The sequence below is a fragment of the Blastomyces dermatitidis genome, assembly GCF_000003525.1.
Source record: "Blastomyces dermatitidis ER-3 genomic scaffold supercont1.5, whole genome shotgun sequence".
Lineage (NCBI taxonomy): Eukaryota > Fungi > Ascomycota > Eurotiomycetes > Onygenales > Ajellomycetaceae > Blastomyces > Blastomyces dermatitidis.
The window spans coordinates 1519103-1532751 of record NW_025544778.1 but is presented as its reverse complement, the minus strand read 5'-3'; the positions used below and the strand labels follow the sequence as shown (position 1 = coordinate 1532751).

The 13649-nt window shown below is 39.4% G+C and overlaps 2 protein-coding genes across 2 annotated transcripts; one reads left to right on the top strand and one right to left on the bottom strand.

Moving 5' to 3' along the window:
* Window positions 1-325: 325 nt before the first annotated feature.
* On the bottom strand, window positions 326-2055 carry BDCG_04966 (xaa-Pro dipeptidase; the record flags this gene model as incomplete). Its single annotated transcript, XM_045420615.1, has 3 exons — window positions 326-1433; window positions 1522-1798; window positions 1920-2055. The coding sequence occupies 3 exons, from the start codon at window positions 2053-2055 to the stop codon at window positions 326-328; spliced, it is 1521 nt and encodes a 506-aa protein (XP_045276689.1).
* Window positions 2056-3268: 1213 nt separating this feature from the next.
* On the top strand, window positions 3269-6146 carry BDCG_04965 (protein SSH4). The gene is made up of 3 exons (XM_045420614.1): window positions 3269-4132; window positions 4224-4529; window positions 4600-6146. Exons 1-3 carry the CDS (start codon window positions 3670-3672, stop codon window positions 5370-5372), a joined length of 1542 nt encoding a protein of 513 aa, XP_045276688.1. The 5' UTR covers window positions 3269-3669; the 3' UTR covers window positions 5373-6146.
* Window positions 6147-13649: the final 7503 nt, after the last annotated feature.

Here is a 13649-nt window from a genome sequence, read left to right as displayed (position 1 = left end):
GATGTCATTGGTCAGCGTGGCGCGTGTTCATGTGACTGTATCTTGGCATTCTGTAGCTTGGCATTTTTAGGAGTTTGAGCTCTGGAGTCTGAAGCGGCAACCCGGCTCCCGGAAGGCGTCATACTCGAAAAAAAAAGAGGGGAAATTGGGGGGGGAGGACTGCATAAGGGGTAATCCAGGGGTAGCGTCGCTACCTCTGCGTCTCATGGTCAAGTCAAAATCGTGTGTTATACCAGTTTGATTTGTAGCAAAGCTATGGAAAACAATTGGTTCCTTCAAACTAAATACCGAAGCACATTTGAAGGAACATATCATGTCGGTCAGGCTATATGTTGCATGAGCCATCTCCCTGTCGAATAATCTCTAACATGCCATCTCCTTTTGGAGCCGTCGTCAAATTTTCATAACCTGTCTTTGTCACCAAAATGTCGTCTTCAATCCGCACACCTCCGACCGGCATATAAGTTTTGACGAGCTCCAAATCGACATACTTGAGTTGTTCCGGTTTCGCGTTGTCCAGAGCGATCTGAGAAAAGTAGATCCCCGGCTCGATTGTAACTACCATTCCGGATTTTAAAGTCGGCGATGATGTGGTGCACGGCGATAGGTTGTTAGGTGAAATCAACACATTGTCGGAATAATCACCGTTATCTTGTGCCATTATGGATTCCGGCGAAACATCGTGCACTTCAAGACCAATATGATGTCCAAGACCATGGGGGAAAAAGAGGTTGGATGCACCAGAATTCTGGATCTCTTCAAGCGTGCCGCCCTTAAATATACCAAGGGTAAGGAATCCTCGAATAAGACTGCGGTGCGCTAGGATGTGAAGGTCTAGATATCTGACCCCCTCTTTGACGCGTACGATGCAGCTTTCTTGCATATGCTCAACCAATTTGTATATATGTTTGGCTTCAGCGCTTGGCCATTGACTAGTCATTGGGAAGGTACGCGTCACATCGCTTGCGTAACAGTTCCACTCAGCGCCAGCATCGAGACAGACAAACTGGCGGCCCTTGAGGGGTTCGTTATTCTTCGAGTAATGAAGCGTAGCCGCATTCGAGCCAGACGCGGCAATTATGTGGTACGCCTGCTTATGCGCTCCTAGCGAAACGCTCGTATTCAAAAAACTAGCCTCTATGTCACGCTCATTGCTCATTTTCCTTATTCCGCGGAGAACATCTATATGAGCAGCCGCAGATACTTCATTAGCACGCCGGATGAGCCCAATCTCATGCTCATCTTTTATAGCTCGAGATGTGTCCATAGCATGTTTGAGCGTTTTGCTATCGATGAAGACATTGGGAACCTTCTCTGCAGGCTTTTGTGATTCGTGAAGAAGGTACAGTGTGGAGCCACGGCCCTGGTTCTGAGCCCATTGCTTAACATCTTCATCCAGAGAGGATTGGTATTTAACCTCGTCGATATCAAATCTATAATACGGAGAGTAAGTCCATTTCTGTTTACATAAACACGATGATACTGGTCCATGTTCGAAATGAAAATTACTTTCCCGCTTACCTTTGTAACGCTTCTTCTCGCCCAAGGGTCGGTCCCATCCAGATGGTCCGTTTCAAATCAAAGTCGGGGACATATAAAGTCAATTTATCGGCGTTTATATCATAAGTGAGATCGCAATCTGGCTCATCTACACCCGACATATAAAAAAAGTAGCGCCGTTGTCGAAACGTCCTTTCCTGGTCGGAGTCTTCGTATAATGTAGATTTCTGGCCCATTAGATAAACAAGCCCCCTGTCCCTGTGGATTTCAGCAGCAACCCTTCGTGCATGTTGTTTTGCTGTAAATTATCCGGTCTATTTATTAGCAAAATATGCAGCAATATGCTTCACTGTTATGCACCCGCTATGCCACATGCAATTCGACATGCATTAAAGTTACATGACCCCGCGGTTACTTACCAGGATACTTGTCAACGGTTGTGTCTTCAATCCTGAGCTCGATGTTGCATTCGTCATCAGGCTGTAACGTGCTGGTCGTAACAACGGGCTGGCTATGGGGCCGGAGTAGATTTTTGGGTTCTATGGCGGAGATCATCTTTTCTCCCTAGGATTTAATAATATGACGTTGCGGTGGTTATAGGGGGTGTGGTTTGGAAGAGACGGAGCAGAAGTCAAAATAAGCTCAGAAGATAGCAGGAGCCCTAGGCTTCCTAGTACGGACTAGCGCCCCGCACTACATATAGCCCCTACTACGGAGAACCAATACAGCGATTCCCAGGCATGTCAAGAAAGAAGACTTTGCACGTCTGAACAACATGAATTGCTCTATCAATACTCATTCTAAAAAGGTTTTCATAATAATCAACAGTAAGGTATATATTGTGCAAGCAAAACTGCAGCTTTGCTAGGGCTTTATCGTATCTCCACAGATCTTAAGACATCTTAGAGCAAATGAAGCGGTCACTAATATATGTGTCTCAGAAGAGCTATACAGTGACATATGTTTTTTTTTTTGAGGACGCTTTACTTCCAACAATATCCCGCCTTCCGCTGTATGTGTTGAAATTATAGAACCTCTCACAACAATGAATCGCCTCGCAAAGTAAGTGGTTGATCTGAGGCGCCAGTTGTTCACCAGGCGGTAAGAATCTTATAGCAAGGACAGGCTAATGAATATCTCAACAGTCTTTAAAATCGGAATTTCGAGAGATAAACGCATGCCAGATTTCATAAATGATTCGTGGGGAATTTTCTTGAGCCAGCGGCAACTGAAACAAGGACAGACATCTAAACTAACCTACATTCCAAAAAAAGAATATAGCCCTATTCCTTCACAATAATGAAGTAAGAAAATAATTAGATGAACACAGCAGATTTTTGCACATGGTCTCCAGATCTTAAGAGGAGTAATCTGTAAACTATATGTAATAGTTAAACAAAAAGAGGCGCACAGTCTATTTGTGTTACGAATCTGGGGGTTTGTTTGAGCAATGCGCCTGAAACACGTTCAAGGGCAGATTCTCCAAGTAGAGAATGCAAGCTCAAACACTTTACACGTAGGAGTTTTCGCCAATTCCTTTATTTGACGCCGTAGGACCCAAGCTCCCCGAATACAGAGGCGATCAAGTTGGGCAAACTAACGCCAAAGTAGAATTTGGATACAGTGCTCCTCTGTACAGGGCATGGCTGTTAACATAACAATTAACTAATAAATTAGTAAATTAGTTAAGTTAGTTGCTTCAGGACAATTGCATCTAGAACCCACTCGACAATGAAAAGAAACATCTAGCACCCAGACAAGTAGTAACTTTGGAGCTCAACCCACTCCAGGCCTGGAATCAAGGGATTGTTATTTTAAGCAGCGCCTATATAGGAAATGATGTCAGCGCCACTTAGTCAGCGCCTACTCCGTCCCCGCCACCGAGCAATCGCCGGCCCAAGAATTGCCAGAATTGCCCCAGCACGCCGCAGCAGAGAGAAATGCACGTCGCTTGCCATGTCTCAAGTCAAGCATCCAGGGCATCTTCATTCAACCCCAATCTTGCAACTCAGCATCACCTTTCTCCAGCTTTCACCTACCTTCCTCATCGTGATTTTGCTGCTGTCTAGCCAGTTGATTCGTGGCCTCTCTATAGATTTCGAGGCTGTTGTGCTTGTTTTCTTCTCTATATCCTATCAACTAGACCGCCCCCTCAGTGCTCCTCAATGAATGATGCCAAGTCGTGAGAGCGTTACCTTGTCGCTGTCAACGCTCACTACGTCCGTCCTCCCCACCAACACCCCGTCTCCGCTACCTGTCCACAAACCGTCTGCTGAGCCGTCTCTAAATATACGGCAGCCTGCCACGACGCTAGCTCAGTCTTTTGTAAACCGCCGTATCGCTCTGCTCCCGCAGCAGAACGGAGATGTCATGGATGGGTTCGGCGGGAATATCGGTTCTACCGGCAAGGGCATCCTGATCGGGATTCTCTCTGCCTTTGGTTCCGCGGGTGTTGCAATCATTGTGCTTGCTATCTTCTTCTTTTTCAGATATACCCAACGGGGTCGCATTATACTCGACCGGATCGGGAGACCCGGTGAATATGACGACGAGCAGGCGTTTGCAAGGGAGGAGGCGGAGGCACTGGAGACGATGGATGAGCTTCAGCAGGCAGAATACCTAAGGGCTAAAGGTATGGCTCTACTTCTTTGAGGAGATGTCACTTCATCCTTTCATCACATGGTCTTCTCATTGGCTAATATGTGCTTGAAAACAATAAACAGCCTTCATTCACGCAAACCCACCGGAGACGATGCAAACCGATATCTCCCTTTCACAGTTCTTAGCTATTCAAGAAAAAGGCGTTTCTGCGTGGGAATTTGAGCCGGAGCTAGAGATCGCTAATTGCTTTGTGGAAGCTCGGACTGAAATTGAATTTTTCGATTCAGAATGCAGCGTCCAGAGCAACTTACCAGTCCCCAAGCAAAACGAAGTTTATTATTGGGAAGCTAAGATCTATGATAAACCCGAAACCAGCCTTATAAGCATTGGCATGACAACAAAACCATACCCATTATTCCGATTACCAGGTATGGAACTTGTTTATATTTTCGTCTGTTGTGACGCCAATTATTCGGACTAACATATCTCGTCTGCTAGGCTTCCACAAAACATCCGTAGCCTACTTATCCACCGGACACCGTCGCTATAACCAACCCTTCAATCCTGCTCCTTACGGCCCCGAATATGTCCAAGGTGATGTAATTGGTGTGGGTTATCGGCCCCGCACGGGAACGATATTCTTCACTCGCAACGGGAAGAAGCTTGACGACGCCGCCCAAGGACTAAAATCTCAGAACTTCTTCCCTACTGTTGGAGCAAATGGACCCTGCACCGTCCATGTCAACTTTGGACAGATGGGATTTGTTTTTATTGAGGCCAACGTCAAAAAATGGGGGCTCGCACCAATGACGGGTAGTCTAGCACCCCCACCTCCCTATGGGAGTGAACAAGGTAGTATTCTGCTGGAAACGGGCCGCGAGGGCCACCAGTCCACACAATGGCGGCAGCATGAGTCGGGCCATTCACGGACACGCAGCGGCACGATCAGGATGCCATACCCCACCAGTCCCGGTCCCGTTCGATCTCCGACGGACATTTCTCTTGCCCAACTTCCCCATGTATCGGCCGCAGCAGACGTTGGCGAAGGGTCCAGTGGAGCGCCAAACGTAACAGATGATCAGGACGATGGAACAACGATGCAACCCACCGATAGGGCATCGGCTATTCCACCTCCAGAATACTCCAGCCCGCGACAGAGTCCGCCCCACAGTGAGTACGGCGAGCAACATCCACCTCCTCCACGCGGCTCAAGAAGCCCTCCGATCCCTAGCTACGATGCAGCTGTAGGAAATGACGGCGGCCGCCGCTAGCACGAGAGTCATTAATTACATACGACTCGTCCAGCTTTAGTCGCGCTAACCTTCTCCCCCCAATTGTTTTTGTTTCTCCCTCCTCGTTCAATCTCCCTCCTCATAACGACACCGTCCTTTTATCGGACAGGCTCTTTTTTGTTTCTTCTTGTTTCCCTTTTCATATACTTTTTCCCTTACTATAATTCCTCAATTGTCGATTTAGCGAACATGGTTTGGGAAGGCGTTCTCGGGTTTATTTACCTTTGATTTTTATGTTTATGCTTTGACCGGGTGGTACCGTTAACAACAAACTCCTCGTATATGTTCATACCTCCGACGTCCGCCTTACGACACCACTTTACACATGTTTGTTTTGTTTTTTGCTGTGGTTTGAGTTGAACAGCGTGAGGGATGGTGAGCTTTGATTACGGGGCAATGGACAGCTTGCTAGGTAAAGAGGAGGGAAAGCGGCCATGTTAAGGCGGGATGAATGTGTTTAAACTTCCTTGCTTTGTTCCCTTTTTTTTTTTTTTTTTTTTCTCTCTTATGTTTTTCTTTTTGATCTTACGAGCTTAGGATTGGAGCGTTTGGATGGAGTTGGAAGCCGAGGGAAATGGTGGAATTTGCCAGGCGCAGACCAATCATTTCTGTACAAACGCCATGTGCGCGGTTTTTCTCATTTGTATCTGCCTCCTGTTATACATATACCACACGCTTTATTTTATTTGTTATCTCTTCATGAATTTTTCTTTTTTTCATTTTTCATTTTTTCATATTTTCATTTTTCATTTTGTTTTAATTCCTGTGTTTTCCTGAGTAGGTCCATGTGGGAAGTTGAGGTCCAGAGTGTGAGTGGGGGAAGTGGGGAGAGGAGAAGAAGAGTTTTGCTTCCGACATCTCATATTTATTTTGTGGGAGGTGTAAAGCTTGTGTGATTGAAAGGTTGCTAGCTTTGTGGGAAGTTATATGGTGGAAGGATTAGTAAGCCAGATCACGTGACCTGACATCCCCACTCATAGACTGACCGTGTGACCGTGTCTGGGACCAGGACCAGATTTTTTGATAGTCTCATTACCAATTCGACTGATCCCATTACACGGTTTTAACATTAGATAGTAGTCCCATACTGTCTCAGTGAGACTTACTGTCTACTCTTGTCACATTTTCCAAATGAAACCATGATTTCCACTTCTCAATTTAAATTATTTTTATTGCTTTAAATGACTTTAAATCTCATTTGAGTGTTATCAAAAAGTGTTACTTTTTAAAAAATTAAAAATAGTCTAAAAAAAACCTTAAAATGTCTAAAAATAGTAACTTTATACTAAGAATGAGACTAAATGAGATCAAATGAGATCACTTTCTCATTTTTTTCAAGTCATGGTTTCATTTTAAGATCTGATATATAGTCACTTTACCTGTTTTTTTGATAGCCAGTCCCAGCGGGATTCATGCCAAGAAATGTATGGGATCAGATCAAATGGAATCAAATGTGAAATTCATGGTCTCAGCGGCCAGTCTACCCACTCACCAGAGTAACTATACATGATGCTATATACAAAATTCGTCTTCAAATCAAGTACAGGTACAAAAAATGACTGGAAAATGTGAAGTAATGAAAAACCAGTCATGATATACATCATTTTTTATCTCTCTATCTCTCTATCTTCTTTATATTCTCTTTCCAATGTGTATATTTCAATGTTTCAAGTGGTTTAGTAAGCTCATCTGTCATGTTCTCAGCAGATGAAACATATCAGATAGATATCTTGTTTTTGTGAATAAGATCTCAAAGAATGTGAAAATGAACCTCTATATGCTTTAAGCAGTGTGAAATTGCTTCAGAAGAGAATAGCTCTATGACAGACTTATTATTGATATGAATTATATAAGTCAGATGTCAAAGTTAATTCAGACATTGAAGATATTAAAACTGCCACTTTCTCTAATAAAATGAGTTAACTGTTTTATGTCTAAAAGAATTATACAACTCTTCTTTGATGAAATGAAACAAGACAAGACTGAGATAAAAATAGAAGTATCACAGAGGTCTTCAATCTCACTCATTTTATTTGCAATATACACTGCATATCTATTCAAAAATAGAAATATGAGAATAGTGCGATCTCCGAGTTATGTGGATGATATTGGTCTAGTCTACAGCTCAAAAACTATCAAAGAGAATTTGAAAGTAATTGAAGAAGCTGCAAAGGAAATCTTTGTTAGAGCAGATATCAATCAAATTCAATTTGATATGAATAAAACTGAGTTAATTCATTTCTTTCCTAGATTCAATGAGAAAGAACTATCTCTAACTCTTTTAAATAGAGAGATTAAACCCAGTGTAAATGTCAAATGATTAGGAGTATGGTTAAACTCCAAGTTGAATTTTAAATATCACATTCAACAAAGAACTGTCAAGGCAGAAAGACTATTGAATAACATAATCAGACTATCAAATACAGAGAGAGGTCTATTCTTCCAGGCTATAAGACAGTTATATATAGCCTGTATTACATCAGTAGCTGATTATGAAGTTCAAGTTTGATGAAATAATCAAGGAAATTTCACTGAACTCTTTCAAAGTCTGCAAAACAGAGCCTTGAGAAGAATTCTGAGAGCATTTAAATCATCTTCTATTAAAGCAATGGAAATTGAAGCTTCAATTCCTCCTTCTACTATTAGATTTGAAAAGGCCTGTATGAACTATGCTCTGAGAGTTGTAAAGATGAGCTCAAATCATATAATCAGAGAAAGAGTCTCTTCTTCATTTCCATCAATTAACTCTGGAAATGAACTGGATTGAAATAGATTTCTTGATTGGAATGAAAATAATTCTTCAAAGAAAATGCCTTCTCAACTGTACAGACTATGCTCTCTGATTAAAAATCAATTTTCTTCTTTAAATGTTGAAAAAGTTGATCATGAGAAGTTATCTCCCTGGAGAAAAAAGCTTGAATCTCTTATAGACTTATAAATAAGTGAACTATTAAAAGAGAAAGAATATGAACAGTATTTGAAGAGAATTTCTACAATCAATATAAAAGACTCTATTCTGATTTATTCAGATGGCTCAAAAAATGAGAACTTGAATAGATTGAGTGCAGGCATTGCTTATACTGAAGATAATATTAATTTTATCTCAGATTTCTGAAATCTAGGCTCTGAATGTGAAGTCTTTGATGCTGAACTATTTGCAATAGTGAAAGCTTTCAAACTCATTGAAATAAAATCTCATAAAAGAGGAAATTGTTTGAAAGAGGCATGAATATTCTCTGATAGTCAAGCTGCTTTAAAAAGACTTAGAAATAGTCAGATTCATAATGATCAAATGAATCTTGAACTGTAAGAAATCCCGCTCCTCGCGGATTCTTTACCCCTATTTCTATCTCTCATGTAATCAATAGGGCTAGCGGCCCTTGACTACACACAACTATATAGACTGAAGTTCATGAATACTATTCACAACTCAGCTTGAATGCTATTATACATTTGATCTCTATATTTATCTTTCTACTGTGAACACTTCTAGTAGTTAATAGTACATATCATATCAAGCTGCAAACACCTGAATAATCATCTGTGAGCACTTATTCTTACATTTCAAGCTCAGTCAGTCAGCAATCACCTGTTATGACTGAAAGAACTAGAAACTCATGTGCTTCAATCTCTGCAAACTCTACTGCAGGCACTCAGAAGCAGTCATCTGAACCATGAATAATCTTCATAAAAGAAGTCTTAGAGAACTTATCAATCACTTATAAGATATCATTCTCTGCATCTGTGACAGAGAAACTCTTCAAACTCATGAATAAATCAATCTCAGTGAAGAACATTCTTGAGCATCTTCTGTGAAATCAAGCTATTTTTCTACAAGAAATGCTTACTGCCTGCAAACACTCTTGAATTAAGTCTCTAGACATAATCTTCAGAGACACTCACAAACTGAAAAGAAACTTTCTCAAGTCATGATCACTTAAGACTATCTATTGAATCACAATCTATAAAAGCTTTTGCAAGTTTGCATTTGAAATTGACTTACAAGCCTGACTGTGTGACATGAAAGATGAAGAAGCTGTCATCTATACAATGACAGGCCTCTATTACACTGAAGTCAAGAACTGACTGAATTATCTAGAGAATAATCATGAGAGATTCTGATGATCTGTTCTCAAGATCTATCTAGAGAATAAGTTAAGAAACTTCACAAGTCAGACAGAGAACATCTGAGCTGTGATCATCAATATTAGAAAAAGAGGTGAGAAATCTGATAAAGACTACTTGCAGTGCTTCATGAAATTATAATATAAATTGAGATCTGTGAAAACAGGGCTCTGAAACAAGACCTGAATAATGATGTTTATAAAGAGACTGAATAAAGACATGCAGAACAAGCTCATTGAGCAAGACTCTAAGCTCTTGATTCTGAAGAAACTGATGACTCTCATTCATCACTTATAAATCACTGTGAGAGTCACAGACCTGCAGAGAGTGAATCATCAACTGATCTCATAAGAGTCAGAACAACAGAGAACAGGTTTATCAGAAAAAGATAATAAGACACAGAGAGATTTGCATCTGACTGCTGAGCAGAGAGAGAGAGCTTTATAAGCTTCTATGAACAGAGTGTACAATAGAGAGATTAAGAAAAAGAGACTCTGCTTTATCTGTTCTAAATCAGAACATCTCTGTGCAAACTGTTCAGACAAATCAAAATAGAAATTTAAGAAGTCATAGACAGAGTCAGTAATAGCCTACTTAAGAGTCTTAAAGCTGACACCTGAATCTGTTACTCTCTCAATGAAAATACTTACTCACAGAGAGAGACTGCACTGCAGTGCTACTGCTCTGTAAGCATGAGAAGTATTGATGAACTCAGAATCTCAGATCACTGTGATGTCTCTAAAGCTTGTGAAGTGAATGAACTAAAAGATGAAGACTGAGAATCTGCTCTTATAATAAGCAGGGCATGAGAACTCAGACCTGAGAACTGAGAGACTTGTAAGAGTCATCTTTGAATTGCAAGATCTCTCTGAAATCTGAAGAAGATTTGTAGAAACTGTGATTATCACAGACATCACAGATGATATGTATTTGAGACTTATATAACTTCAAAGACACAATCTGCACATAGCTGTCTGCAAGTCAGGTTTATACTTCTGATCAGTGTTGACAGACTCACTTATGAAGATAGAAGCAGTTGATGCTGCAGAGTTGATTAGAGAAGACAAGCTTATCTATGTAATGACTTTGTAAGTGTCTGAGAATCTTACAGTTATGAAAACTGAGCTTCAGATATCAGAGAAATATCAAGATCTTGCAGAGATGTTCAGCTCAGCTAAGACAGCTGAGCTTTCTTCTCATCATAAGAAGAATCTGATAATAGATTTAATAGAAGAGCAGAAACTCTTCTGAGAACTAATCTATAAGCTCTCTTATTATGAGACAGAGGTCTTGTAAATCTATGTGAAGAAGAATCTGAAGAATGACTTTATCTGATCTTCACAGATCTTCACAGAAGCCTCTGTGATATTCACAAAGAAGAAGAATGAAGATCTCAGATTATGTGTAGACTACTGTGACCTGAACTTCAAGATAATAAAGAGCTGCTACTCTCTGTCTCTGATTAAGAATGTGATTAACTGTCTCACAGAAGCTGTCATATTCATACAACTGAATATGATTAATACATATACACAGCTGTGAATACAGGCTGAGAATGAATAAAAGACTGTCTTTAGAACTGCACTGAGATTGTTTGAATATCTAGTGATATCTTTTGATCTGACTAATATCTCTGCAGCATTTCAGTCTTTCATCAATAAAACACTTCATACATATCTGAATATCTTTGTGATAATATATCTGAATAATGTGATGATGTACTTCATGAAGAAGGAAGAACACACTGAGCATGTGCAAAGTATGTTGAAGGCCTTAGATGAGGCAGAACTGTATGTTAAGCTTGTAAAGTATAACTTCAGTGCTTATCAGATTAATTTTCTAGAATATGTAATCACTGCAAATGATATTCAGATAAAATCTTTGCAGATTGAGACTATTCTATCATGACTAGAGCTAACTAGTATTCATGAGATTCAGATCTTTCTGAGCTTTATGAATTTCTATAGATGATTTATCTTTATATTTATGAGAATCTTCTTGACCCTTACAGACATGCTGAAGAATGAAAATAAGAAGAAGTCATCTCATAAACAGAGAATGAAAAGATTGTTGAGAAGAGAGAACTGTGAGAACTTTCTTATCTCAGAAGCTCACAGAGTCTTTATAAGATTGAAACAGACATTCATAGATACAGTGATACTGTTTCACTTTGATTTCTTACTCTTAATCAGATTGAAGACAGATATCTTCTTCTTTATAATTTCAGAAATAGTCTTGTAACTACAGTTAAATGAGAACTGAGTTTCAGTGACCTTTTTCTCATGAAAGATGCAATCTATGAAGATTAACTATAACATTCATGATTAGAAGCTTCTTGTAATAGTGAAATTCTTTCATCACTGATATCACTACTTTGAGAGCCTCATGACAGTAATTACTGTTAGAACTGATTATAACAGCTTGCAACAGTTTGCTTCAATCAAGAAACTCTCACAGTGACAGATTCACTGAGCTCAGAGACTGAGTGAGTTCTGATTCAAGATAGAATATATCAAGAAAACTAAGAACTCAGCAGATGAACTCTCTCACAGATCAGACTATATTAAGAAGATCAGAGTGACAGACACAGAGAGACTAGAGAAGACAGAAAAGCTTCACAGAATGCTCAGACTGAGTGTTACAAAGAGATTGACTGAAGAGTCTCTCAATTCCCTGTAAGAGAAGAGAGAAAAGAAAGGAAAGAAGTCTGCACAATTACTCTCTATAACACTGAGAGTCAACACTCTGAGAATCTTCATAAGAATTCTTGAAGAGAGTATCTATAATCTGAAGAGTTTGTAAGCTTTAAGAAGCACTGTGAAAGACCTGATATAAGAAAAAACAGAGTATAAGTCTTCATAAGATCTTCTATTCAGATTGTCTGAACTGTAACTGAAGAATGAATATACTCAGTATATTCAGAACCTGCTCACAGCAGGAATCAACCCTGCAGAAATAAAGAATTGAAGAGACTTAAATAATCTCTTGTAAAGAGAGGGCTGAATTTATGTGTCTGTAAATGAGTTTCTATATATAGAACTTATTAAAAGATATCATGACTCTTCTCTAGCAGATTATTTTACAGACACTAGAACTCATGAGTTGCTTATAAGAAAATACTTCTGACTGAAGATGCAAGGACTTGTGAAGAAGATAGTGAATTCTTATACTATTTATCAGAGTTCACAGATAGTGTGATTCAGACTATATGAAGAACTTACTTCTCTATTCATCTCACAGAAACCTTGAGAACAGCTAGAAATAAATACTCTTATAGATCTTTCTGAAAGCAAGAACATATATAATGCCTGCTTTAACAGTGTGCTGATGATAGTGAATCACTTTATCAAGATGATACACTTTATACTCACCTGTAAGAACTTAAAGTCAAAGAATTTAACTCATATCTTCATCTGTAATGTGATCTGATTGCATGAGTTGTCTGTGAATATTGTCTCAGACAGAGAATCAATCTTTGTAGAAGAGTTCTAGTCTGATCTGATGACTATACTGAAGATCTTGTGAGATCTAAGCACAGCTTTTTATCAATAGACAGATGATCAGATAGAATATCTGATGAGTATATTAAAACAGTATCTGTAGTGCTTTGTCAATTACAATCAGAATAACTGAATGTATTAATTACTACTTACAGAGTTCATATACAACAACTCAAAGCATGTCAGTACAGATAAAATCCTCTTTGAGATGCTCACTGAAACTCATCTGTAGATGATCTTGATAAACTCATGAGAGTACACTATAGAGTGTGATGATGCCTGTGAACAGGCTGAGAGAATTCAGAAGATTCAGAAGAAAGCTTATAAATTCTTGAGAAAGGCTTAAGAGTATCAGAAGAGATACTATGACTTCAAGCATATTATAAAGAGTTTCAAGAAAGATGATAGAGTCTAGCTAAGTCTAGAAAATATCATTACACAGAGATCTAGTAAGAAGCTGAATCTCTTACAGACAGAGTCTTGTAAGATTATGAAGAAAGTTAGCTCACAGTTCTACAGATTGAAACTGTTATCTGAGTTGTAGATATATAATGTTTTTCATGTCTCTTTACTCTGTGAATATAAGAAATTCTCAGAAGAGAACTCTGTGACTTATCACTCTATTTATGAA

Coding starts and splice junctions, on each gene's coding strand:
- BDCG_04965 (XM_045420614.1), top strand. CDS start 3,670: ATGATGCCAAGTCGTGAGAGCGTTACCTTGTCGCTGTCAACGCTCACT. Junction 4,133..4,223: donor AGAATACCTAAGGGCTAAAG/GTATGGCTCTAC, acceptor AACAATAAACAG/CCTTCATTCACGCAAACCCA. Junction 4,530..4,599: donor CCCATTATTCCGATTACCAG/GTATGGAACTTG, acceptor CTCGTCTGCTAG/GCTTCCACAAAACATCCGTA.